At 31.8% G+C, this 27,646-nt stretch overlaps 1 protein-coding gene across 2 annotated transcripts in view; it reads right to left on the reverse strand.

Moving 5' to 3' along the window:
- Cad99C (cadherin 99C) overlaps positions 1–27,646 on the reverse strand; it is a 295,315-nt gene that overhangs the window by 18,058 nt on the left and 249,611 nt on the right. For both annotated transcript variants that reach the window (XM_081729433.1, XM_081729434.1), the window contains 12 exons: positions 26,680–26,817; positions 24,514–24,663; positions 23,993–24,157; positions 21,000–21,152; positions 19,170–19,310; positions 18,056–18,340; positions 15,685–15,858; positions 12,750–12,959; positions 8,850–8,981; positions 6,127–6,243; positions 3,553–3,799; positions 954–1,105 (listed from right to left, as the gene is read on the reverse strand). In XM_081729433.1, the coding sequence (XP_081585559.1) occupies positions 954–1,105; positions 3,553–3,799; positions 6,127–6,243; positions 8,850–8,981; positions 12,750–12,959; positions 15,685–15,858; positions 18,056–18,340; positions 19,170–19,310; positions 21,000–21,152; positions 23,993–24,157; positions 24,514–24,663; positions 26,680–26,817 (2,064 nt within the window). The remainder of the gene's footprint in view (positions 1–953; positions 1,106–3,552; positions 3,800–6,126; positions 6,244–8,849; positions 8,982–12,749; positions 12,960–15,684; positions 15,859–18,055; positions 18,341–19,169; positions 19,311–20,999; positions 21,153–23,992; positions 24,158–24,513; positions 24,664–26,679; positions 26,818–27,646) is intronic.

Genomic DNA, 27,646 nt, shown 5'->3' on the forward strand with positions numbered 1-27,646 from the left:
ATTCTATTTGAAAATAACAAATGCACTCATGAAGATAAAAGGATCACTCGAGTAAGAATTAGTTATGCAGAGTGTCCCGCAAAACTGAATTATAATTACCATATTTAAAAAATTCTTAAGAGTAAACAATACTATTAGGTTGATGCATAATTCCGTAGCGTTTTAAATATAAGTTTGTTAAGTTTGTCTAGTGTTTTCTTTATGAAATTCAGTTAAAAACTTGACCAAGTCAAACAAGTAACTAATCAACAGCGTAATCTCCGTCATTGTCAATAACTTCCTCCCAACGTTAGGGTAGTTTTTGAATCTCTCGTCTGTAGAAATCTTCTGGTTTTGAGTTTTGAAGGTCTTCAATCCAAGTTTGGGAAGCAGTTTCATATCGGAAGTTGTGTCCTTGAATGTGATTTTAAATAGAACGACAGTTGCTTAGTCACATTCCATCACACTAGCCAATTTTCTGGTTCTCGAGGATTTTCGAGGCTGGATTTTTGAGGATCAAACCTATTTAAACGTTCCTCATCAAAATCGGATGGTCTTCCTGTGCGTCTTTCATCATGCAAATCAAACTGATTCGCTTTAAAACGAGAAAAATCATTGCCTTGCTGTGCTTCTACCGACGGCATTAGTTCCGTACACGTCATAGATGTTCCAAGCAGCATTTGCTGCGCTTGAACCTCGGTTAAACTTGTACAGCAAAATATGTCGGAAATGTTCTTTTTTCTCGACCTGACACTCCATCTTCAACAGCGAAGAAATAACAATCGTTTGTAACAATCTCGCCGAAACTCGTATTCCACAAGACAACACTTCAAAGTAAAATGTGACAATGTATAAACGGTAAACAAATGAACAGCAATGCAGTGCTGCCAGGTTAAATCAGAACGCTACGGAATTATGCCTCAACCTAATATCTTCATTGAAAATAAAGACATAATTAAGTTGTAAACACTTACAACAGTTGCAGACTTTGAAGGGTTCAACAATCCAGTTAAAGTTTTCAATTTTATCTTTATTGAGTATTTGTCCTTCACCTCACGATCTAATCTTGCTGCCTTCAAACGAAGTTCACAGTTTCTTTCCTCGGTTATGTTCACATAAAACAGCCCTGAAAAGAGAAACATTATGTATACGTATCTCTTAGAAAGTATTAATATTGATTAACAACAAAAGGTTTAATTAAAAGTTAAGAGTAGATAAAAGTCATTGTTACGAGGTTGGACACATACACACACAAAAGTGGATTGTAGCTGTATTATTAAAAATAATTAACATGATGCATTTTTGTTTTTGCAAGAATAAACTACTTAACCTTCCCTACCTAGTACAGTAAACTGGACTCACCGGCCCAGTCATTCGCAAATTAAGCGACAAAGAGTGAACACGTGTGTGAGTGAGTTGGCGGAAAGTGACGAGTGTGAAAGTAAAACAAAGGATAAACATCAAATTTCTCGTGAAACTTCGAAAAGAAACGGAAAACGTTCTAAGGACCCTTACAGAACATGGCAACAGCGAATGAAGAAGTGTGTTGAAGCAAAGAGGGACTACTTTGAAGGTGACACGACCAACAGGAACCAAAAATGTAAGTACTCTGAATTATTACTTCAGTCCGTTTTGTGTGTGTGTGTGTGTGTGTGTGTGTGTGTGTGTGTGTGTGTGTGTGTGTTTGTGTTTGTGTTTGTGTGTCGCACCTCGTAGTTATAGATTTTTTTTTTAAGTTTGTAAATATAAAATAAAATAATCAGAAATTAAAAGAACTACAAGCCAAAATCTTACCATTGTTATATGAATGTTGGAAACATTCGCGATGCTAGTTGGAAACCTATGCCTCACATAGTTTTACAGTGAAGTGTACCTTAGTTGAATATCCTTGCTGTTATAAACAATATCCAACTTTTACATGTGACCACTCTGTTATGAATAATATCCAAATTTTACAAGTGGCCACTCTGTTATGAATAATATCCAACTTTTACAAGTGGCCACTCTGTTACAAATAATATCCAACCTTTAAAAGTGGCCACTCTGTTATAAATAATATACAAGTTTTACAAGTAGTCACTCTGTTGTGAATAATGTCAATTTTACAAGTGGCCACTCTGTTATAACTAATGTCCAACTTTTACAAGTGGCTACTCTGTTATAAATAATGTTCAACTTACACAAGTGGCCTTTCTGTTATAAATAATTATCAACTTTCACAAGTGGCCATTCTGTTATAAATAATATCCAACTTTCACAAGTGGTCAGGTCACTCTGTTATAAATAATGTTCAACTTTCATTAGTGGCTACTCTTTATGAATAATATCCAACTTTCACAAGTGGCCACTCTGTTACAAATAATGTTCAAATTTTACAAGTGACCAGTTTGTTACGAATAATGTTCAACTTTTACAAGTGGCTACTCTGTTATAAATAACATCTAACTTTTACAAGTGGCCACTTTGTTATAACTAATGTCCAACTTTTACAAGTGGTCATTCTGTTATAAATAATATCCAACTTTTACAAGTGGCGACTCTGTTAGGAATAATGTCCAATATTCACAAGTGGACATTCTGTTATATATAATATCCCACTTTTTATAAGTGGTCACCCTGGGAGCAATACCAAACATGTATTCAAGTTACAGAGGTGGCCAATTAACAAACTTATTTTACTGTACTTTGTCCGCAGTATAATAGATACACTTCCACACTGTTGTTATTGGTATTATTTATCTCGTCAGATGGACAGTTACATTTTCTTGAATTAAATTGATATCATTTATTAACTCTACTTCGTCAATATGTATATAAGGAGTGTCGAAAAAAACGACAAAAAATTAGAATCTCTCTCTCTCATCACCTCACTCTTAACTCAAATATAATTAAAGAGAAATTAAGTCAATCAGATGAGAACAAAAACAAATATTGCACTGTCGGATTTAAAAAAAAAATCATTTCATTCCAATGAAAACTGTACTCTCATTGTTTGTACGATGAAAATGAAATGAAATCTTTATGTTTTACGTCCCACTATTATGTCGAGTAGGCTACAGGAGACGATGATGATGAGAAATAAATGAAATGGTGGTATGAAGAAAGTGGGAGGAAACGGGAGAACCCCGAGAAAACCCACCCACGGGGTGTTTGTTTATCATAAAGTTCACTTTGCGCAAGCTGGGATCGAACCAAGGACTCCATGCACTAGAAGTGAACGCTCTATCACTGAGCACCGCAGCCCATTTTGTTCGATGAATAAAAATACTGTAGAAACAAATACAATACTGAATACAAATATTATATGTCTGTATTTTGAACACGGAAACAATACAATTTCCATTCAAATGAAAAGTTGCATAATGTATAGTATAATACCCAGAAAAATGAAGTTAATTTCGAACATATAAAATAATTTCTTAAATATACCTAGGTATATTTGTAAGAATGAAACTTAATATTTTTATTTAACTGTACACAATTTATTTGATTTGTTTAATATCATAATTCTGCCAGAATAGAAAAAACACTACTGAATGCAAAAAAAGACGAATAAAAATGTTTCTAACTTACCATCCTCATTTCCACTAACAATCTCACAGCTAAGAGGCAAAATATCGTGAGCTCTTGTATTTATAATGGTAAGAGTTTTGACCAAAGTTTTTGCCGTTGCATTTTCAGGAATTTGCACTGTGTACAGTTGATCAGCGAACCCTAGACCAGTTTCAGGAGGTACTGTGGCCACATGTCTCACATATACTTTCACTGGAGTTGTAGACGATAACTGTGGCTCTCCGAGATCGTATGCTTTTACATCAATCTGCAAATAGATAATGTAATTTATTAGCCCTTTACCCTTCAAATATTCAGACTACACAAATAAAATTTCTTCAAAGTGAAATAAGTATTAGAAGTTATAGAGTTCCAGGCCCGTATATACGGGTGGTCTAGGGAGGTTGCCCTCCTAAATTTTTGCTGACCCCCCTAAAATTTTCACGGTAAGGTTACAAATGAACTACAATATGGTGATGAACTATAATATAGTTGGATCGGGCCCCCCTAAATTCTACCGCCCCACCCCCAACATTTTTGGGCTGTCTACCGGTCTATAAGAGTTCCACTACATATTTTAAAATTCAGAAACTTCTTTATGCACTGAAAAACTTAACTTTGAACTTTTTTTTCATGGAAAGCTATAATTTCTACGGAAAAGCAAGGATGTAAAAACCAAAAATGAAATGAAATCTTTAAGTTTAACGTCCCACGGTTATGCCGGTTAGGCTAAAGGAGACGGTGATAATGAGAGATGAGTGAAATGGTGGAATGAAGAAAGTGGGAGGAAACGGGAGAACCCCGAGGAAACCCACGAGCACGGTGTTTGTCCACCACAAAGTTCACTTGGCGGGGGCTGGGATCGAACCCGGGACCCCAAGCACCAGAGGTGAACGCTCTACCACTGAGCCACCGCGCCCCCCGATGTAAAAACCAGAAGATAGAAATATATAATACTTGTAGATCATACGAATTTTATTAGAGATTGCTAAATTATGAAGCAAATAGAATAATTAAATTATAAAATACTGTAATTAGCAATTCATAGATAAAACTACGAAAATAATCATATATAGAATATAATTAAATTATATTAATTTTGTAATAGCATTTTGAAATTGAGAAGATGAAATTATTTATTTAGAATTGGAAAATCAAGTTATTATTTCAGTAATAATAATAATAATAATAATAATAATAATAATAATAATAATAATAATAATAATAATAATAATAATAATAATAATAATAATAATAATAATTTATTTGAATTTGAATTTGATAGATAGAAGGGATTGAAGTATTGATAGAAGTGACCACAGCCTAAGCCATAAATGGTCACAAATATACAAAGAATATACAATAGAGGATTACCTCAAAGTAAATAGAAAATAGAACAAAATAAACAAATTAAAAAGAAATGGCATATCAATATATTTCGATCAGATACAAAATTACTACACGAGCTTGATACAAGCTTAGATTACAAAATAAAATTTCAACATGACCTCCATTCAAGTATCTATTAAATTAAGAACTGTAATAATATATAACAAAGTAAAATATAATGAACACTAATAAAATTAAACAAAATTTCCAAAGAATAGTATATAACAAAGAACATGATTAGATAAAAATAAACATACATCAAACGAAAGACAATTGGAATTTCATAGTTAATATACCAGAGGGAACAACAGCGAATTTATACATTTACTTGATAATACATTCTAAATATTGTTTTTTTAAGTAGAGCAAAATTTACATTGAATAGATCGATTTTCAAAGATGTTCGTTTATATTCTCTACACTAATAAATAGTGGAGTACCAATTAATTTGTTATTACATAATAAAGATCGATAGTCCCTGGGGTTATGCGAAGGAACTCTAATATATAGATGTTCAATTACGTTCACCTTAGAATGCATTACTACATCGTGAATAAGCCTCATTTGAATCAGGTTTTTTCCTAACACCAAGAGAGAGCAAGTCAAGCCTAGCGAGAATCTCCCCAATAGTCATCTCATTCAATTTAAATTTGAATCTAAGCCAGGCCAAGAAGGAGATCTGAATTGACTCAAGATTATTATCGCGACAATTTCCATAGTTCTGTAAATGGTATATTATGATATTGACTGTTTCTATTTTAATCTTGTTTTATAATCAGCTTAAATATTATAATTTGAATATATTAACCATCTACTAATATTCATTTATACTACAAATTTTCTAGTCTGTTTTAAATGATTGTATAATAGTTTTAACATAGTGTGGTATTTTTGCCAGTCAGCTGTTCACATCACTGAAAATAAAGTTTATTATTATTATTATTATTATTATTATTATTATTATTATTATTATTATTATTATTATTATTATTATTATTATTATTATTGTGTGGCATAATGAACTACTAATGTTTCCTACCATCTAAAAATATAAATACAAAGATTTCCAGCAACTATAATAATTTAGTCAAGATACACTACGAACAGAATAATATATAAACTGACACCTAACCACTCACACGTTAATATCATTACATTAAATAATGGATTAAGAATTACTGTATTCTGTATCTTGTAGTTACTTACCCTGTACTCCATGTCCGTTTCTTTTCTTAAATCATCTCTCACTTGGATAACTCCCGTGTCCGGATCAATCTGGAAATATTTCGTAGGCTTGCCTCCACCCACAAGTTCATATCGGACCTTTAACAACAGAAGGTGAAAAGTTAATAGACATTATTTTCTTATTTGAAGTTAATCAAATTAAATTATCACTAAGGCTGCCTTCACATTACGATCTTGTGAACCGCTCACATGAAGATATAGTGTGAAGGCATTGAATACCTCTGAGCCGGTCAAAAGTTCGGTGATACCAAAATGGCATCCATGCTAGAGCCAGAAGGAACTGCGGCTTTAATCTTGGCGACAAGTTGCAAGGAAAAAGCAAAAAGAAGATACAGAACAATGTGGATTCATCCTATAAATCGACCAAGACTGAAAGAATGTTCACTTTACAGTCTGTTTCCTAAACTGAGAGAAGATGAAAGAAAATTTTTCGATTATTTCAGGATGTCTATATCTTCGTTTGACGAATTGTATAATAGTACAAAGTGTGAATTTCATCAGAGTAACACCAAAATGAGAAAATTTTCAACATCAAATATATACACTTCTCTCCTTTCCAACTGAGTTCAAGGTCACGTGTGAAAGCTCTCATAAAACTGCGTGTTATTTTCTTCCTCGCCAGCAGCCCGCTCGAGCTAGCTACTGGAGGGATGATCTTCATAGCAGCTCAGAGCCGCGGCTAACTTGCACTGAAGCGCATGCGTGAAGCGCATACATTTAAGACAATGGAAAGCTAGTAACTGCAGCTCACGCGAGCGGCTCACAGCATCCTAGTGTGAAGGCTACCTAATTTTTTTTTAAATATATTAACACATTCAGATAATCAATAAGGTACTATACTTTCAAGTTCTTTTGAAATTGGTCCATCTACATAGAAATATCTTCTAGATTACTGTATAGAAATTTTATACCATCTTTTAGAGTATATTTAAACATTTTATTCTTGACAAAATCCCAGATTCATTTAGTATGAGAACTTTTATACTGGGATTGTTAGCATGATAGACGAGAAGTAATTTGCGCAAATAAATGGCCAGAACTTCTTTATCTAAATGTTCTATCCTGATTACTTGCCAGTTGAGAATCCATGGAATATCCTTGTAGAACTTAAGAACAAGTAGCTGACAGTCCGAAGTGTCATAATTGCGAAATGAGAACGTTAGTCCTTCACTCATAAATTGAGAAAATTTAACCGATATTACTTGAATACCAGTAGTTTTAACTCTGAAATTTCTATTTCGTATAATCTCTTCTTGTAGTTCTATGTACATAAAAAGATACATTCATTTTTAATTAATCGACAATATAACATGAAAAAATTACACTATTTTTGATATTTTGCGAAATAAACTCCAATATTAACAACAATGATTGTGAAACAAATATTACAACAATAATTTTCTTACAGAAAATTCTAATTTGTTACTAGGTAATTACTAGTAAACTTTAAAGAAAATTAATGTACAAATGAAGAACCCTACAATGAAGAACTAGCATTTTATTAAAACAAATTGGTAAGTCTTATCATAAAAACATCTTGCTTCACTTTACTTGTTTGGACGTTAGTTTATAACTCTTTTTAATTAATTGTTTCTAAACAAATGTCTTTATCATCTTAGTATAAGTTGTAAATAAGAATTATTGTAATTATAATTAAATACACAGTAGACCGCTGTTCATCCGCATTAAGTCGAACTGATGATTGTATGGATAATTAAATGTACAGTAGAGTGTCGTTTATCCGCATTAATTCGGACTGAAGGTTGTATGGATAATTAAATGTACAGTAGAGTGTCGTTTATCCGCATTAATTCGGACTGAAGGTTGTATGGATAATTAAATGTACAGTCGAGTGTCGTTTATCCGTATTATTCGGTCCGAAGGTTGTATAGATAATTATATGGACAGTAGAGCGCCATTTATCCGCATAAATTTGGACCGAAAGTTGTATAAATAATTAAATGTACAGTAGAGTGTCGTTCATTCGCATTAATTCGGGCCAAAGGTTATATATAGATGATTAAATGTACAGTAGGGCGTCATTTATCCGCATTAATTCAGACCGAAGGTTGTATGGATAATTAAATGTACAGTAAAGCGTTGTTTATCCGCATTAATTCGGACCGTGCAGATAATGAAACATGTGTTTATTTAACAAAGAAAAGCACGTACAGTATAGGTTTGAATTTTTTTATAATACACTGTATTTAAGAACACGAGTCCTCAGTTATTTACACAAAGAAGCACTCATAAAACATGAAAAAAATATTCTCAGTACTGTACGGTTAATTTCTAATGAAAATGCTAGGTTGATGAATTCAGAGTTGATTGGCAAGTGTTTCCACCTCTTCAGCTACTGCAGGGTTGCCGCATCCCTAAAGAAAACTCACATTTAGATCCAATAACAATTGAAAAAAAAAATGTTTAAATTGTTCAAAACTGAATCAAATGTAGTATGCATATATATGTACTTGTTTCTATTTAATGTGCGAATAAACGACATTCTACTATAACTTACATATACAACACTTTCCTTATGAGGAATTTTAATTTTTCTGTGAGATATTACCCAAAAAATCTTATTATATTGAAATAAGAAAGTTAATACGTTGAAATTATTAAATAATTAAATTTACAACAAGTTTTGTTACGAGATTATAATGAAAATATTCAGAAAGTGTTACCTTATTTCCAGGAGAAGTGCCGTCGGAATCTGTGGCTATAAGTGTCATGACAGTTGTTCCTATAGGTACGGAATCGTCTAAGGTGACTGGGCGCGGAACAGCAGTAAACACTGGCGGTATGTCATTTCGATCCTGAAATTATTTTTTAAAGCATTAAGATTAAACAACTGTACAAAGCATTTGCCAATAAGAAAATTGTTTAGTTTTACGAAAAAAATAAAAAAATTTTTGAAAAATGAAGATTACTATCAACAATAAATATGCAATACAGGGAATAAATTATGGCGATATTCACACAAATTTATACAGAAATAATAAATTAGACAAAAAATGTTCAAGAACAGATGTACGAAATAAACTATGAAGTTACCTAGGAATATATTTCATAAAGATTTTTTTTATCAAATCCATATAGAAAATTAATTCATTTACATAAACAAATTTAATAAAATTTCTGAGGAATAAATATACAGAGTGATTTAAATAAACGGGAAATTTTGAAAATTAAACAATTTCACGAAAACATTATTTTTAAATATTTATCTCTTTAATAGTAAAAATAATGCCATTTTAGAATACATACAGTACAAATTTAGTAACTGGTGGACACTGGTTTGGCCAGTGGCCACCGGTTACTATTTAGTACCAAAATGATCACCATCCTCTTAGGTATTCATCAACACCAATATGATCTCTCTATGACTTACGGTTCCCGAGATATGACTCCTTAAATCTCCCAAAATCGGAAATTTTTGGACCAATATCTCAAGAATGGTACCTAAGAATATGGTGATCATTTTGGTACCAAATAGTGACCGGTGGCCAGTGCTCAAACTAGTGGCCACTCGTTACGAAAATTGTACTGTATGTATTCTGAAATGACATTATTTTGATTCATTTATTTTATTTTATTTTATTTTATTTTATTTTGAAAAATTTGTTTTCATGAAATAATTTAATTTTCAAAATTTCCCGTTTTTATAAATCATCCTGTACAAAGAAAACATAATTAAGTTACTTAGAAAAAATAAACTATGATGAAAAATTATTTACGCGTTATCAGAAAACTAAATTATTTAAGGGATAAACGAAACGAGTTTTCAGTAATACAGAAAAATTAAATAAATTATTTAAAAATTAACTATAAAGAAAATTATTAAGAAACAAAATGATAAAATAAATTATATTGAAAATATATAAATTAAGAAATTATAAGGAAAAATATAACGAAGGAAAAAGGAAATAAATATAAAAATTCTTTTAAAAAAATAATCATTAGAAAACTTTAAGAACTATATATATGTGAAGTAAATTCAATACAAGAATAAGTTATTAAAATCAGTTAGAAAGAAACCCATAAGCATAAAAATATATTAATTTCAGAAACATACTATAAAGAACATTGTTAACAAGAAATCGGAGACTACATAATTTAGAACACTATGTAGTCTAAATTATGATTTGATTAATCATAAGAAAATTTGATTTGATTTGATTTTGAGTTTACTGTCCCTTGCAGCAGCAAGGCTATTAGATACGGGGACCTAATGATTAATGTTCTATCTGAACCACATGAGCTCCCGCCGTGAATTGAACTCGGGTCTCCCACGCCATATAAATGAAGAAAAAGGTTTAAAAATATAAACAAGCTGAAATCCAAAAAAATTTCACAGACTAAATCCTGTTGGTCTCTTCTTGAGCGGTAAATCATTAAGGAAATTTGAATAAGAAAACATAAAAGAAAATTAAGTATACAGAAAAAGGAACGACGAAAATATTTATGCTATTGCACAACTGTCTAAAGATATTTTGTGCTACGTTTTGTTTAAAGTTTGTGTTGTTTCTCTTGGAAATGGATAATGGATACATAACAAATACTCAAGAAAGAAAAAAAAACATTTAAAAGTTAGATAAAATTAATTAGAAAAAATAACCAACTACATAAGAAGGTAGCCGTGATTGCAAAATAAATAAATTAACATGTTTCCAGAGATGAGGTAAGGACTATAATATAAATTACACTAGTTGAGAATGCTCCAAGAACATTGCCAGAACGAACTTAAAAAGAACTGTTTGTTGTCTACGGGAAATTGATTTTTTTTTTAATGATGGCCTATTTGTCTCATAATTAGGGGAAGAATAATTGCATATGGGAAACTGGAATGCCTGAAAAGCAAGTTGCTCCAATCATAAGACTGGATATTAAAACAGTAAGATATTAAATTGTACGATTCGAAGCCGAAGGGGAACAAGGATTACAAACAAGCGAAACTGAGTAGACCGCAAGTGACAACGGAAGACGAAAATGTTTCGATTATTGAAGCTAACGCAGTAAACCCATTCGCTGCTGCAACAAACCTGAAAACAACTTTAGGTCTGGAACGAAGTGCAGAGACATGTAACTGTACTCATACTTGTTCTGCTTTGCAGGTCAAACTAACAGATGCACATATACGTGCTCGCTTAGAATTCACAAGGATGCACATCAACAAGGCACAAGACTTCTGAAACCTTGTAATCGGGAGTGAAAAGAAAATATTTAGTTTATATGAAGGAGGAGACCTGTTAAAACGTTCTACGATATATTGTTTTACGAAGACACGTGCTCAAAATGGATGGCTCATAATTGAAAAATTCGCAAAATATCATCTCTCTATTACTTATGGTTCACAAGATATGGCTCTTTAAATCTCCAGAAATCCGAACTTCTTGACCAATATCTGCGGAACGGTCACCAGTTGGCCAGTGCTCGCCGGTTATTATTGGTACCAAAATGTTTACCATCCTCTTAGGTATTGATCAACACCAATATGATCTCTCTATGACTTACGGTTCCCGAGATATGGCTTCTTAAATCTCCCGAAATCGGAACTTGTTTTGGCTGATATCTCGGGAACGGTAAAAGTGACGTGAAAAATCCTAGTTCTTGATGAAAAATTCTAGTTCCACTTCTTTGAGATAGTTCTTGATGCTCCATCGAATGAGGGGCTCAAAATTGAAAAATTCGCGAATAACAGATAGTCAGTAAGACAGACATATAGGCACACATAGATAGAGTATTCAGTAACGAACTTCTTAAGTTCGTTGAACGGTAACAAGTTAAAACAATGGTTCTTATGAGTCAATCAATGAAAATTTACATTACTTAGAAGAGAAACTATGAAGAAATGTTTAAGGAAGAAATTTGTAAAATAATAATAATAATAATAATAATAATAATAATAATAATAATAATAATAATAATAATAATAATAATAATAATAAATAAAATAAAATAAATTAAAAAAAAAGTTTAGACGAAACTTATGGACAGAAATCCTACACGAGATTTCTGAAGAAATTTAATTGAAAGTAAACTTTGAAGACAATTGTTACGAAGAAACTTATTAATGTGAAAATTATTAGCAGCAACCATTTTCGACAAAACTGGTGATGAGCAAAACTAAATCAGAAAGCTATTGAGTAAAATTATTTAAAATAAATAAATCTCTCTCTCTCTCTTTCGAGCGAGAGAGAGAGAGAAACGAAATCTTTCAGTTTTACACGGTTATACCGGCTAGGGTAAAGGACATGGGAGAACCCCGAGAAAACCCACACACACAGTGTTTGTCCACCACAAAATTCACTTGACGCGAGCTGGGATCGAACCAGGGACCCCATGCATCAGAGGTGAACGCTCTACTACTGAGCTACCGCGGCCCCATACAGATATATATATATATATACTACGGACAGATCTATAGAATACACAGACACAGGTATAATACGAACAAAATAATACCGAATTTTTAAAAGAGATAATTACATTTACAAAATTATCTATAATAAATTCCAATAAAAACTCACACAAGCTAAGTACGTATTTTAAATGTAAAATAAAATATGAAACATTATACTTACTTCAACATTGACAACCACTCTTGTTGTTGCTCCAGGCAAAGGACTAGTGTTTTCCACCGTTCCTACTACAAGAATATGCTGACTTTCCTTTTCATAATCCAATCCTCTTAATGTCCGAATCACTCCAGTTCTAGGATCAATCGTAAAAAGATCAGTTGGCCCTTGTTTAATTGTGTAAGTAATCCTTTGATTTGTGTCAGGATCATCAGCCTAGAGTGAGAAAGAAGCATTGAGATCATTAAAAGTTTAATGAATAATAATTACAACCTAGGCGAAAAAGGCTAGCTGCCTATTTAAAGGGGTCGCGAAAAAAATCAATATTTGAGAAAAAAAATCTAAATTATTATTGAAACATTTTGCGTTTTGTTTGGTTTCGTACAATTCATTGTTACTCTAAAATAACAAACCTAAACCCACAAAGATACCGTTATATACAATAATAATAATAATAATAATAATAATAATAATAATAATAATAATAATAATAATAATAATAATAATAATAATAATAATAAATAAATAAATAAATAAATAAATAAATAAATAAATGTACTGTAAAACAGTCTGTGGCTAAAGCAGAACTCAAAGATATACTGGATCAATTTCATTACTAGTCAGCTTATTACGGGATGGGTGTAGTAACGTGTGAGGGCCACTTGCAACAAATTGCTTAAGGCCGAAAAATTCCTTAATTCTTCACTGAGCAAGTGGCCTCAGACTGTCAGTGACCTCAGAATACTTACAACATTAAGTGTTTAATTTGGAATATTAGTTTAAGAGTAGAAAATTTTCTGGGAAAATTACAAAGTACAAAATTCAAACTGGACAGTTATTAAATATTATTCAGTTATACGAAGTTTTCGAAGTTAAAAATCATGCAAGTAAAAAGGATATAAATCTATTTGTGAATTACACAATATGTTATGCAATTATGTGTTGTAATGCAATTGATGTTCAAGAGTCGAAAGATATACATTCAAAAGTGCAATTTGAATAGTTGTTTGATATGTAAAGCAAATATGTAATATAATGTTTAGTATTTAGTGCTTGGTTATGAAATTTTCACGTCTCACATCATTATTCGGTACCGACAGTCTGAACCACATAGTTTGAACGGCTAGGGAAGAAACAATTGTTCTTAACTTATAATGATAATATGTATGTGTCACTATTGACAATGGTCCGTAACGTAATATCATTTTTCTTTATGGCCAGATTTGCCTATTTATGTTATTGAGTTTGGGCCAGACAATAATATCCAGAGCTGTAGCCGAGGGTACATGGCGATTCATGACGTGTACCCTCTGCTTAATTGTACTTATTAGAGTGTACCTTCTGCTTCAAAGCTATAGTACTTTCTGCTTTTGTTTCGTTTAAATTTATTTATTTCATTGGGCCATGACTCCAATGATAACCCGGCGTCGTGATGTGGCGCCTCCATTGCCCACTTCTTTGGAACTGCAGTCAGCCTGGTCCTCCAGGTTGGAGGTTGTGCTGGGCCAATTACCCGACATCTAAAACCTGGGATAGAGCACAGTAGAAAGATAAACCTTGGATCGATGTGGACTGCTTTTTTTTTTTGGATGCCAACCTTGCTATGACTTGTTTATGATAAATGGATTTGTGGTTTTAAGACGCATGGGCCCGGAGCCATGGAACGGAGAAGTATAGCTCATGGAATGGATCGAATGGTATCGTGAATGGTTGGTGAGAGTCTTTGGAAGTGGTGATTTAAGTGAGAAGTGTTATCAAGAAGATGGTATGAAATGCTTTTAGACTATAAAACAGTAATATATCCTTTATATTTTAATTGAATTAATACATGCGTTTTCTTTTTTAATCCTTTATATTTTAATTGAATTAATACATGCGTTTTCTTTTTTAATCCTTTATATTTTAATTGAATTAATACTGTGTTTTCTTTTATTAAAAAAAAAATGCCTTCTATGTCTTTTATGACAATTATAGATGATCACAAAACAGCGTATACCCTCTGAAAATTTTAGGACTACAGCAATTATAATATCTATGCTTTTTACAGTTAGTTTAGAACATGAATGCTATGCCACTGTGAATGTGTGTACATTCGTTTAAAAAAGAAGATATTTTGTAAAAATTAAGAAGGTAAGTGTTAAAGTGTTTTCGAAAAAAACATAAATTAGCATATATCGTATTCTGTGTTATCGATTATCCTAGCTGTCGAATCATAACAGCCAAACTAGATATGGATTCTGGTGATGAAGTATTAATTTCCTCAGCGCGATTACTTTGTACATCAATCTTAATAGATTGGTACATCTTTTTACTTCACAATACCATATACAGTATTTGTAATAACAAATGTGAGACTGTCATACTTAACTTCAAGCTAGTCTCAAAGTTCCCGTGGATTTCGGCACCATTAAATATATATATATAAAGTTTTGTTTCAGTTCACACTTCGTTATATATTTGCCCTAAGTTCGTTTTGATGTACTAAAGAATTACTCAAACGCAATTCATAATTAACTGTTCAAAATGAATAACACAGAATACAATATATTCGAATTTATGTATTTTTCGAAGATACTTTAACATTTACTTTTTTTACAATTTTTACAAAATATCTTCTTTTTAAACGGATATACACTCATTCACAATGGCGTATCTTTTATGTTCTAAACTAATTGTAAAAAGGATAGATATTCATGTCTGGCCGAAACTAAATAACATAAATAGGCAGATCTGGTCATAAAAGAAAATTATATTATACGTTACTGACCATTGTCCATAGTGACATATAGATATTAGCATTATAAACTTAATATTATGAACCATCACAATTCATTTAGATCATTAAAAGCTGCATGTATAAAAAAATAAAAGTATTCAATTTTACATAATTAGCGTAATCAATGCAAATAAAAAAAATTAAAATGGAAGCGAATTAAAATACCTTCACTTGAACGACCATATAGTCAGGAACATTTTCAGGCACCCTACTCTCGTAACTCATAAGATGGAATATCGGTTGTTCATCATCAGCATCCATTACTTCCACTGTTACTGTTGCCGTAGCTATTCGAGGATCAGGAGCACCATCTCTCGCCGTTACAACAAACCTATATTCCTGCGGGAAAACAAAACATACTCAAACTTTACTATTTTGATCAACTTATTTGATATTTTATCCAAATTAAATAAAACTAATGAATAAGAAATCGTTTATCCAATTCGATTTCTTTGAAGATTGCTACGAGTTATGGCTGTGATACCCATTCAATCTTAGTCAGACTTCAAGATATCTCTTGTTTCATTTTATACTAACAAACTTAAATATGAAGAAAGTGTTTGTTTTGCTATAAATACGATATATCACAACATTAACTTTCTATATTTGTTCATATTTATAAAATTAAAACTAATATTGAGTCTTCCACTTCCTAGAAATTATATAATTACATAAATCTGTTTAACATTAGAACTACATAATAATTATTTGACTTTGAGAATTTAAATTAACGTGTGTACAGATCATGCTATGCAGTTATTTGCTTACCTCAAAGATTACTCCTTTCGAAAAATGCAGACTAATATAGGTATAAGAATATGTGGATTAATATGTGAAATTAATATAAATCTCATAAATTTCATATTAGTTCAAAAAAAGAACTCTATATTCGAAAATATGAAATAATATCATGGAATATTACTGTACCGGTATTAAACGAATTATTGAATTTTATGAAAGAGCATCATTTGAAATTTGAATACATTACGCTGATTCGGATTCCACCTTAAACTATATATATGCATGTTTCAAATAACCTTGGTACTCAAAAGTAACCTTAAACTGCAACTCCCTCCTCCCCAATTGGCCAAAAAATCCTACTTTATTTGAATTTATCTACATCTTTTCGTAGCAAACTAACCACTAATCGCTTGCAAAATACCTGACAGTTTTTTGTTGTTCTTTTTTCTTAATTTTGGCTTTTAATCGTCTTTAATGTGCCTACTTATTTTGAAGTGAAGAGTTTTAGATATTTTAGGTGACATTTTTCACACATGTAGGGCCTTAAGAAAATATTTTTCATCCTTGTTTTAATACAATCTATTGTCCTTGGTTTGTTCTATTTTTATTACAAAAAGTCATCTAAAATTCTGTGTGACATTGTTTCCCAGTACCTTGTATATCCATTATCTCGTGACAAATGTCGCGAAGGTTGATTAAAATTTTAAAGGAAAGTTTTTCAGAAAATTTTCGAATAATGCTCAATAGAAGCAGCTTTAGAAGTTAGAAAATTTGCAACGTATTGATAAAAAATGCTTTAGGTAATTCGTGTATCATGTACGTGTATATTATTAGTTATTTTAATATATCACATACGTTATGCTTTTATCAAAATGCAAAAAGGCAGGAATATTTTTGCATCTTCTTATAATAATAACTAGCTAACTCTATGCCTATGGAACCCCGAGGTTCAATGCCGCGTTCACAAAAGCTCTCCACTGACTTCTATCCTTAGTCAACTGGATACAGTTTCTATTTTGTATTCCTATCTCTGCGAGATCTATCTTAATATTGTCCTCTCATCTGTGTCTAGGTCTTCCTAATGGTCGTTTTCCGATTAGTCTTCCACTCAAGACTTTGAAAGCGTTTCTGCTTTCTTCCATTCTATCTACATGACCTGCCCACCTAAGCCTCCTAGATTTGATGACCCTAACAATGTTTGGTAAAACGTATAAATTATGTAATTCCTCGTTATGACGTTTCCGCCATTCCCCATTCCAGTTCCTCTTGGGTCCATAATTACATAATTACAATAATAATAATTAGTTGATTAAAAATAAAAGCATGGGATACTTATGAAGAATGTTCATATTAATATCATATACATTTTTTCTTCATTCTAAGTTCATAAATTACATTATAACACATTTTTACTAGTATCATCTGCTTTTATTTTTAATCATATAATCCTTAAAAGTTATAAGCATACTCTTAAAATATTCTTGATTTATTTTTAAGTAGAGGAAAAGGACTTCTGATTATTCAAATTGTGTTGCAACATGATAGAAATAAAGCTGGAAACTTGGAGGAAAAGAACTTTTGATAATTGAAATTGTGTTGCAACATGATAGAAGTAAAGTTAGGAACTTGGAAAGGAAAAGGACTTTTGATTATTCAAAGTGTGTTGCAACATGATAAAAGTAAAGCTGGGAACTTGGAGAGGAAAAGGACTTTTGATTATTCAAAGTGTGTTGCAACATGATACATGTAAAGCTGATAACTTGGAGAGAAAAAGATATGAAGGAAAAGTACTTACTCTTTGCTTTTCAAAATCGAGTTCTTTATTTGTTCTGACTTCTCCAGTCATGGCATCAATAGCAAATGGAATGTCTTCGGGTACAGAGTAGTAGACGATAGCGTTTTGTCCTTCATCTGCATCCACGGCATGAACTCGGCCAATGATCTTGGAGCTTTCCCCTTCTCTAATCCTAAACACGTAAGGCAGGTCCTTAAACACAGGATTCTTATCATTGATATCCGTCACCTTTATATTGACTTCAGCTGTACTTGAAAGGCCTCCATTATCTTCAGCTTTTATGATCTATAAAATAAAAAGTAATAATTCATTACATAACTTAGTGGTAAATTACTGACCATCTTTGCTCTCATATATGTAGTAATCTCTATATTTTAATTGTATATTTCTTATAATCAGTGACACCAAACAGAAAACTCATATAATCAAAAAAAGACCAGAAAACTTTTTTTTTCCTGCTCTACGCAGTTTTGACAGTGATATCTGTCTTCCTCGGCAGGTTATCTGTGTATTAAATTGCCAAAATGCTCTTTCATTTAGCCTCTGATCCTAACCGAAAATTGAGTTTACTATTGGAATTGGTATCGTTCAGGCTCATACGTCTGAATGAAACTGTTTATAACATGATAAATAAAAAAAAATGTGTATTTATTATTTTTAAGTACGTTTTAAGTAATTATTTTTTTAAGAATCTTTTAGCAAGATAAATAAACAGAAGACCACTAAGAAATTAACACAGTAATCTTGCTTCATGTTTTATGAAGAATAGATTAAATTGTACTTTTATGACGAGTGGACTAAATTTAATTCCATATAAACTAAAGTCACTGTCTTAACATTTTTTCTTGAATTCACATAATGTACAATTTAATCCTTTCCTCAGAAGCAAGATCACTGTATTAATTTCTTAGTGGTCTTCTCTTTATTTATATTGCTAAAAGGAACTTAAAATAAAATGTACTTAAAAATAAAAAGATACCAAGTTTCTCCATTGATTAGATTGACTGAAAAAAGCAGCAGCCAGGTTGATGATTTCAGCATTAAGCTCCATAAAGTGCAGGAACAGATTAGTGAGAGTTCAGCACTAACAATTTATTTCCTTTTTTGTACTTACCAATTGATATCTTGTAAGATCCTCGCGGTCTAGTTTTCTTATGACATTAATTACTCCAGTCTTCGATCCAATAGCAAATTGGCGAAGATCGTTCCCAGACACTATAGAATACGTTACAGGGTCCTGTTCTGGATCTTCAGCCTAAGAGTTGAAAAGAATAAAAGTAAGATTTAATACTTTAGAAACATTACCCTTATATAATAGGGTCCAATGTATTTAAACTTAATAAGATAGCGAGCTTTCAATACTTACTGTAAAGTTTACGTTTAATGTGCTCATTAAGTTCACAATTTAAATTTACAGCCATGTAAAAAAAAAAAAAAAAAAAAAAAATGAACATCTACCTTCCTTTCGAAAAATCTGTACTTGAACTCGTAAGTAACTTGTTATAGAGACATCAAAAATATTACAAAAATGTTGAAAGCACAAAAGCATATAACTATGTAATGAAAAGACATATTTCAGTTTTATGTCCCACGCTTATGCCGGCTAGGCTAAAGAAGACGGTGATGATGAAAAATGAGTGAAATGGTGGAATGAAGAAAGTGGGAGGAAACGGGAGAACCCCGAAAAAACCCGCGCACATGATGTTTGTCCACCACAAAACTCACTTGGCGCGAGCTGGGATCGAAACAAGGATCCCAGGTACCAGAGGTGAACGCTCTACCACTGAGCCACCGCAGCCCCATATACAACTATGTTGCATTGACAAAAAGGTGAGTGTTGAATTATGTTTGAACACGGCTGTAAATTTAGCAAAAAGACACAGATCTGTTGTAATTTTTTCGGCCAAGTTATTTTAATAACCTATTTACAACTTTTACTTTTTCTCCTTTGTTAATACAGTTCAACAAATCCTATGAAAAGGTCAGAAGATAGCTATTATATTATGAACAATACACAAGTTAAATATTGTAAGTTTAATCCCTTGCGTTCCAGCTGTCATTTTCCTATGTGCATGCTGTAATACCAGGCTTTCATTTATTATTAAAAGACTGTCTAGACCGTTATATGGAGCATAGTTATTGTGCACACCCGATGGGAGCATTCACATTAGTGATAAAAATATATTTGCATTGTGGAACATTTGGACTGAAAAAGGGAAATTTTGATGTTCTGAAGGGATTTTATGCTGCCTTAGGTTATCAACATTGATCGGAGATCAAAGACAAAGTTTTTTTTCTTTCTTCTGATCTCGAAATACGATATCGTAATTGCCAATTGTTTATCGTCAAAACAAACACATGGCTTCCTTAGGCCTACCATCTACTGGGCAAAATATTTTTTTCTTTTCTGTCAGTAAGGTGCTGTCCCTATGGAGAAACAGTAGAACTCGTGTCTTTTATCAACTAAAAAATTTCATCATCTCCAGGACTAATAAGACCCTTAACAAAGGATGTGTTTTCATGATATCTCTATGGATGTCACTGGTATTTTGCAACCAAGTATTTTATGACATACACATGGATGTCACTGGGACGCAAGGAATTAATGTAATAAATTTCTAGTACTGCCTTTCATTGGAAACTGTTAAACAATAACTGTTACATTTATTGAGTAGAAGTACGATTATCAGAACTTATTACTTCTTTGATTTTTTTTAAATATATAAATAAATTGTTCTTTCAAAAATATATAGCTTTTCTGTGCTTATTAACATTTTAAAATTTACATTTTCGATTTTGGATTTAAAAGCAGGGATTTTAACACTCTATGATATTTTTAACGAAATTATATTTCACTACTATATATGTATACTATGTATATTACAAAATGTATATTACAAAATTACTATATATGTATACCTATTGATATGTGTAAAATACTTACTGTAATTGTTGCTACGGTTGAATTTATTGAAGCACCTTCGCTAACTTGTACTTCGTACGTAGATTGTGGGAACACTGGGCCCCGTGTATTCGGTCCAGGGATAACAGTAACTTCAACAATAACCTGTGTTGACTTTCCACCACGATCAGTAGCCTAAAGAAAAAATAACATAAAATTAGGTTTTAAATTTCTATTTACAGTACTTACGTTAAAGAAATATAAATCATAGAAATCTTCAGTATTTTGTATTAATATTGGAAAGAAGTATTTGCAAATAGCACCAAAGAACTATGTGTGGAAATCTTTTGATAGCTGAAGTTCTTTAGCCATCTCAATTACTAAGAATTAAAATTGCTTATTGTTGCTATGCAACATTACCATAACAGCTATTATTGTAATATAATTATTTGTTGTTTGTTAGCATGATATTGCATTGTTCCAAATATTTGGTCAAAATTAAAAGAATGACCTGGTAATCAACATTTAAAATCCACATACTCTATGTAACCCTAGTTTGATTATCTGAGGTCAAATTAAAATAGCGCAAAACTACAAAATATATTCAGTATTGAATATCCAACACGTATATACGTTAGCAACAATAATAAACACAATTAAATTAATCAATTTAAATTGCATACCAGTGACAATATAAGTGTGTTCTATTTAAATAATTAGTTCAGTTTGTGTTATCACGTTCTTTTGTCTATTCAATCATTTATTCTACAGTTTTACATGTTTCATCTGTGTTTTGCGTATCATTTGGACACATAGCGTTTGAAGAGTTCGTCGACAATAAAACGTTTGATTCTCCTATATTTTATTGTTCAGTTTTACCCAGCATTTTATCCGCATTTTGTACGATTTTTCGATGTTTCATTCTGCAATTTTACCCAGAATTTTATCTGTTTTGCGCGATTCTTTAGCGATTCTTATTTTGTAGTTTGATCCAGTATTTAATCTGCACTTTGTGTCAGTCTTCAATGTTTTATTCTTCAGTTCTACTCTAAGTTTTATCGATATTTTGTAGTCCTTCAGTGTTTTATTTTGGAGTTTTATCCAATGTTTTATCTGTGTTTTATCTGTGCATCATTTGAACTCAGTGTTCGACGAGTTCGTCTAAAATAAAAAGTTTGATTTTGCGATTCTTCAGTGTCTTATTTTACAGTTTTATCCAGTACATTTTTGTGTTTTTGCGATTTGTCTGTGTTTTATTTTGCAATTTTAACCAATATTTCATTTGTGTTTCATGCATCATTTGAACATACAGTCAGTGTTCGAAGTGGGAAAAAAGCAGAGGCGGTATGTTTAATTACGAATTTGACTCGACATACCGGCTATATAAATGTTGAAATACAATGATGGTATGTTGCCTAAAAGATTGAATTTCTATTTACATAATGACTGAAAACTATTGGAGAGCTTCTCTGTAGTAACTGGGGGGATATGGAGAGACTTTGACTCCCCGCCAACAACTTTCTGAAAAAAAAATTAAAATATCACTTTATGTTGTATTATAGAGACTTATACACGAAAATGCTCAATAACTAAATGAGGATATTAACAATTTCCTGCGGGAAAACTCCCGGTCCTTCCACTCGATTGTGGGATATTCCAAATCTCCGGAAGGTCCGACCCCATAGCAGACAACCCTTAAATCCGCCCATGCTCAAAACATGACATTTATATGCATTAATAGAAGAAGATACACACACATACATAAAAAAGAAACAATTCATTATGGTACATCAAAACATAAACTAGGTAACTTCTTTGAAGACATCTCATTTTAAAAACAAAAGGTAGGAAAAATATATCAAAAATGTCGGTGTTGTTAACTTAGAAATTATTTCTACATAAGAAATAAAATCTTTTTACGTGCAAAGCTATTCTTCAATTACTATGTATAAAAAATGGATTTATTAAAGGTATTTAGCATATACTTTCCAGTGACGGTATGTTTTAATCATTGAAAAACCAGAGATGGTATGCCTTCATCACTGAAAAACCAGAGGCGGTATGGCATACCATCGCATACTGTCTCACTTCGACTACTGCATGCACTTCGACCTTCTCACTTTGTCTATAATAAAACTATTCTACAGTTTTACCGAGTGTTTTATCTGTGTTTTTGAAATTTTTTAGTGTTTTATTTTGCAGTTCTCTGAGTTTTTTACTCAGTGCTAAGTGTTTTTTTTTACGATTCTTCAGCGTTTTATTTTGTAGTTTTACTCAGTGCTTTTTCTGTATTTTTTACGATTCTTCGGTGTTTTATTTTGTAATTTTACTCAGTGATTTTTCTTTCTTTTTTTTTTACAATTCTTCAGTTTTATTTTGTAGTTTTACTCAGTGCTTTTACTGTTTTTTTTACTATTCTTCAGTGTTTTATTTTGTAGTTTTACTCAGTTTTTTCTGTTTTTTTTACGATTCTTCAGTGTTTTATTTTGTAGTTTTACTCAGTGCTTTTTCTGTTTTTTTATGATTCTTCAGTGTTTTATTTTGTAGTTTTACTCAGTGCTTTTTCTGGTTTTCTTTACGATTCTTCAGTGTTTTATTTTGTAGTTTTACTCAGTGCTTTTTCTTTTTTTTTTTTACAATTCTTTAGTGTTTTATTTTATAGTTTTACTCAGTGGTTTTTCTGTTTTTTTTTTACGATTCTTCAGTGTTTTATTTTGTAGTTTTACTCAGTGCTTTTTCTTTTTTTACGATTCTTCAATGTTTTATTTTGTAGTTTTACTTAGTGCTTTTTCTGTTGTTTTTTTTATGATTCTTCAATGTTTTATTTTGCAGTTTTACTCCGTGCTTTTTCTGTGTTTTTACAATTCTTCAGTGTTTTATTTTGTTGTTTTAACCGGTGTTTTAGCTGTGTTTTGAGCATAAAAATTATCATTAACGAAATTATCTAAAATTTTGTTATTGAAATTTATCTTTCCAAACTTCTACATCATTTTCATAAAAGTGTACTAAGACATAATTAGAAGTAAAATTCATACCTGCACTGTTATACTATACTGCTCTCCAGCATTCAATTTACCAGTGGTTTCGATGACTCCTGTCACAGGATCAATTTTAAATTTTGGTCTTCCGTTATTTGAAACATGATAAATGCTGTATCTAATTTCTGCATTCTCACCATAATCACGGTCTGAGCCAGTTACCTAGGATAGACAATACTTATTATTAAAACTTCAGCTACAAGCAAGATTAAGTTATATTAATTGAAAAGTTATAAGGTAGTTGAAACATAGTCACTATTCTATGCGTCTTTACTACCTCCAACAGCTTGTAAATAACTAACAACAAACAATACAAGGAATTTTGATTTAATAGTTGCTTTATAAGGCTTTCACATAATACAAAAATTTGAGTTTTCAACAACAACCATGAAAACATAAGCTGCGAGAATTGTTAAAATGATTCAGTGTAAAATGGCCTAGTGCTGTATCTGAAACTGTTATAAATAAAAATAAATAAATAAATAAATAGTGAAAGGTAATGAAAGATATGCAGATACCTGAACCACTTGTCTCCTTCCTTCTCCCGCTTGAACTGTGATAGGTGGCACCATAGGCAAGTGAGGCGTATTATCATTAACATCATTCAAACTAACAGTCAGAGAGACCGGCGCGCTAGCAGCGCTTCCACCAACCTCTCTCGCAACGACCTGTAAAATATATAACATTTATTTATTTATTTTGATCTAATTTTATGCTATTACTTCTAAATTTAATATCTATTTAAACCCTTTTCAAAATTATTTTAATTTAACGATTAATTGAATTTGTTTTCCTCATATATTGTTTAGTGAAAAGACTTAAATGAGGAAAAATTGTTACTTTCATTATTAATTATAACAAGATTAAAAAAAAATATCTAAATAATTCTGTAAGACGACAAACAACTAAAAATCTAGTGTTTGTTTGCACAAAACAGCATAGCTGGCGCCACAGTGGGTACAGTGCGTGCAGCTGCAACCACATTAACTTCGATTTTCAGATTTCCTACAATAATCCTTTCTATTTTGTATACTTATTGTCTCCTGTTTGGATATATTTGAGTGACTTCTTAAGTGTCTCATAAGTTACTCGTTATAATACAGTGTTTTTCTAGTTTTCTTTTTTTCTTTCTTTTCTTTTTCTTTTTTCATTTTTAGTAAAACTTAGAGATTATTTTTGAGATCTTAAGGCTCAATAGTGCAGAGCGTTCTGGTAACAATGTTAGGATGTGTTGTCTCTTTCTTGCCTGCACGCACATTATGAAAATCCTGGTGCCGCCTATGCAAAACAGAACACAAAATTTAGAAAGAAATCCAAAATGTACAAATTCATTTTGCTTTTTTATGCATCTTAAATGCTACATGATCTAATGTGTTAAGCATATAGTTAAGACACAACTGACTTTAAGCTTCAATATCCTTTGGAAAGAGTGACAAAAATTGTTAAGAGTTGGACATACAGAACTCTTGTTCCTTATCGATAACATTACACTAAACAATTTTATAACCGAATTCAACATTTTCTTATATGGTAACATTGGTTCAGAGAAAATTTTCAACTTTTCAATTTTACGATATTTTAATCGTAACATTGATTGATTCGAAGGGTATTTTCTATTGTTCATTTCACATTTTTTTTTAAATGACAATATTGAATCAAATAATATTTTCTATGATTTGACTATTATTATATTTTATTAATAATATAGTCAAAGAATTATTTTGACGACTGAATTTATGTAAATGTTATTAAGAACATAAATTAACTAATAATTTTCGAAAAATTTAAAAGTACCATTAAACAAATGATGAACATTGGTTTTCTGTAATTCTAGAACAAACTTTATTACGTGGGTCAGTCAGAAAGTTAGTTGCACTCCTTCGTAAATATTTTCGGTCAAACGCTATTTTGATGAAATTGGGTGGCAACATTGCAGACATGTAGCTGTACCGTGTGACGTAGCGGCTTTCACGACGCAAGTGGAAGTATTCTGACAATCAGTCGTGCACATGTCTTGACAGCTGCAAGCGGCGTCCAAATTGGAAATGCGTGTAGTGATTAGTTTTTGTGGCCGAAAAAGTGTAACTGCACGGAAAGTTATCGGCAGTTGCATGAAGTGTACGGTGAAAATGCAATGTCACTTCAAGCTCTCGCGAAGTAGTACAGCACAACGAACGTGCGAACTTCTGACAAAAATTTAGGTGGGAAGTGTGCGATCATCCTCCTTATAGCCCAGACATTTCTCCGTGTGACTATCATGTGTTTGGTTCCATGAAAGACGAACTTTCAAAGCGACGATACCACTCGGATGACGAAGTGAAAGCTGCAGCCCAAGAAGAGTTATCGGGCATTGGACGCCTTGCAGAAAGCTTAGAAAATCTTGTACCACTCTTCGACAAATGCTTAAACAACGGATGTAATTAGGTTGAAAAGTAGATTGTGAATGCAACTTTACGATACAAATAAAATCATTGTAAAATTTCTATCCTGCTTTATTTTCTTAAACAGTGCAACTAACTCTTTGACTTACCCTCGTAGATTCCCATTTTGATTTTTCAAAAACTTGCGTAATTTGATGGTAACGATTATATTATTTGACTTTTGTCCAGCATTTATTCATAGTAATTTGTATTAAAAGTTTCACTTTGGCTCATGATGCTATAAATAATATTTTGAATTTTTACCTGAAACCTGAATTTCCCAGGACTTGGTGGATCTCTGTCCAAATTATCTTCATTGACTACTAACGTTCCATCACTGTCTATTCGGAAGAAGTTGGTTGTTAGCTCAAAAGAATAAGGTGGTTTCGGATCGTGAGGACCCTGAAATTTTAGAACACCAAAAATTTACAAGTTAAAACAAGTGAATTTTTAATAAATAAATAAATAAATAAATGCAATAAAAAAGAAGTTTTGATAAGTTGATCGTAATAACTGAATTCTCTTGTTTATTAGGATCTCTCAAGCGGGACTTACGTTAGTCCTTCCGTCCGTCCGTTATTCCACACGATAACCCTTGAACGAATTGATTCTTGAACGAAATCTTTGATTTTAACGGATAACGGTAACTTACCTCACCCGTTAGACCGAGATATTAATGGAGTTAATCCATTAACATGTTAACAACTAATGGTGATTTAGTACATACGTTACTCGACACGATAATTCTTGAACGAAAGTGAATATTTGAATTCTGTTGTTTCCAATAGATAGCTAAAGTTATTATCTCAGCGTAGTTTCTTAATGGAGTCATTCCGTTAACATTTTAACGGATAACGGCGACTTACGACCGTCTGTTAGAACTCACGATAACTTTTGAACATAAGCAAACTGTGAATTCTGATTTTTTTGTAACAGATAGCTAGAGTAATTATTTCGACTGACTTTGGAGTCAATCCGTTAACGCCTTAACGACTAACAGTGACTTACGTCTGTCCGTTACTCAAAACGTTAAATTTTGAATGGAAGCCGATTTCTGAATTCCCGATTGTTACAATTGATAGCTAGAGTAATTATCTCGACTGAGTTTTTAATGAAGTGATTCCGTTAACATTTTAACTACTAACGGTGATTTAAGTTCGTCTGTTACTCCACACAATAATTCTGTACGAGTAGGAATGCAGGGCTCACAACGTTTGTAGTAAGTTTTTTA

Source organism: Thermobia domestica, chromosome 10 (genome assembly GCF_964235325.1).
Source record: "Thermobia domestica chromosome 10, izTheDome1.hap1.1, whole genome shotgun sequence".
NCBI classification, from domain to species: Eukaryota; Metazoa; Arthropoda; class Insecta; order Zygentoma; family Lepismatidae; genus Thermobia; species Thermobia domestica.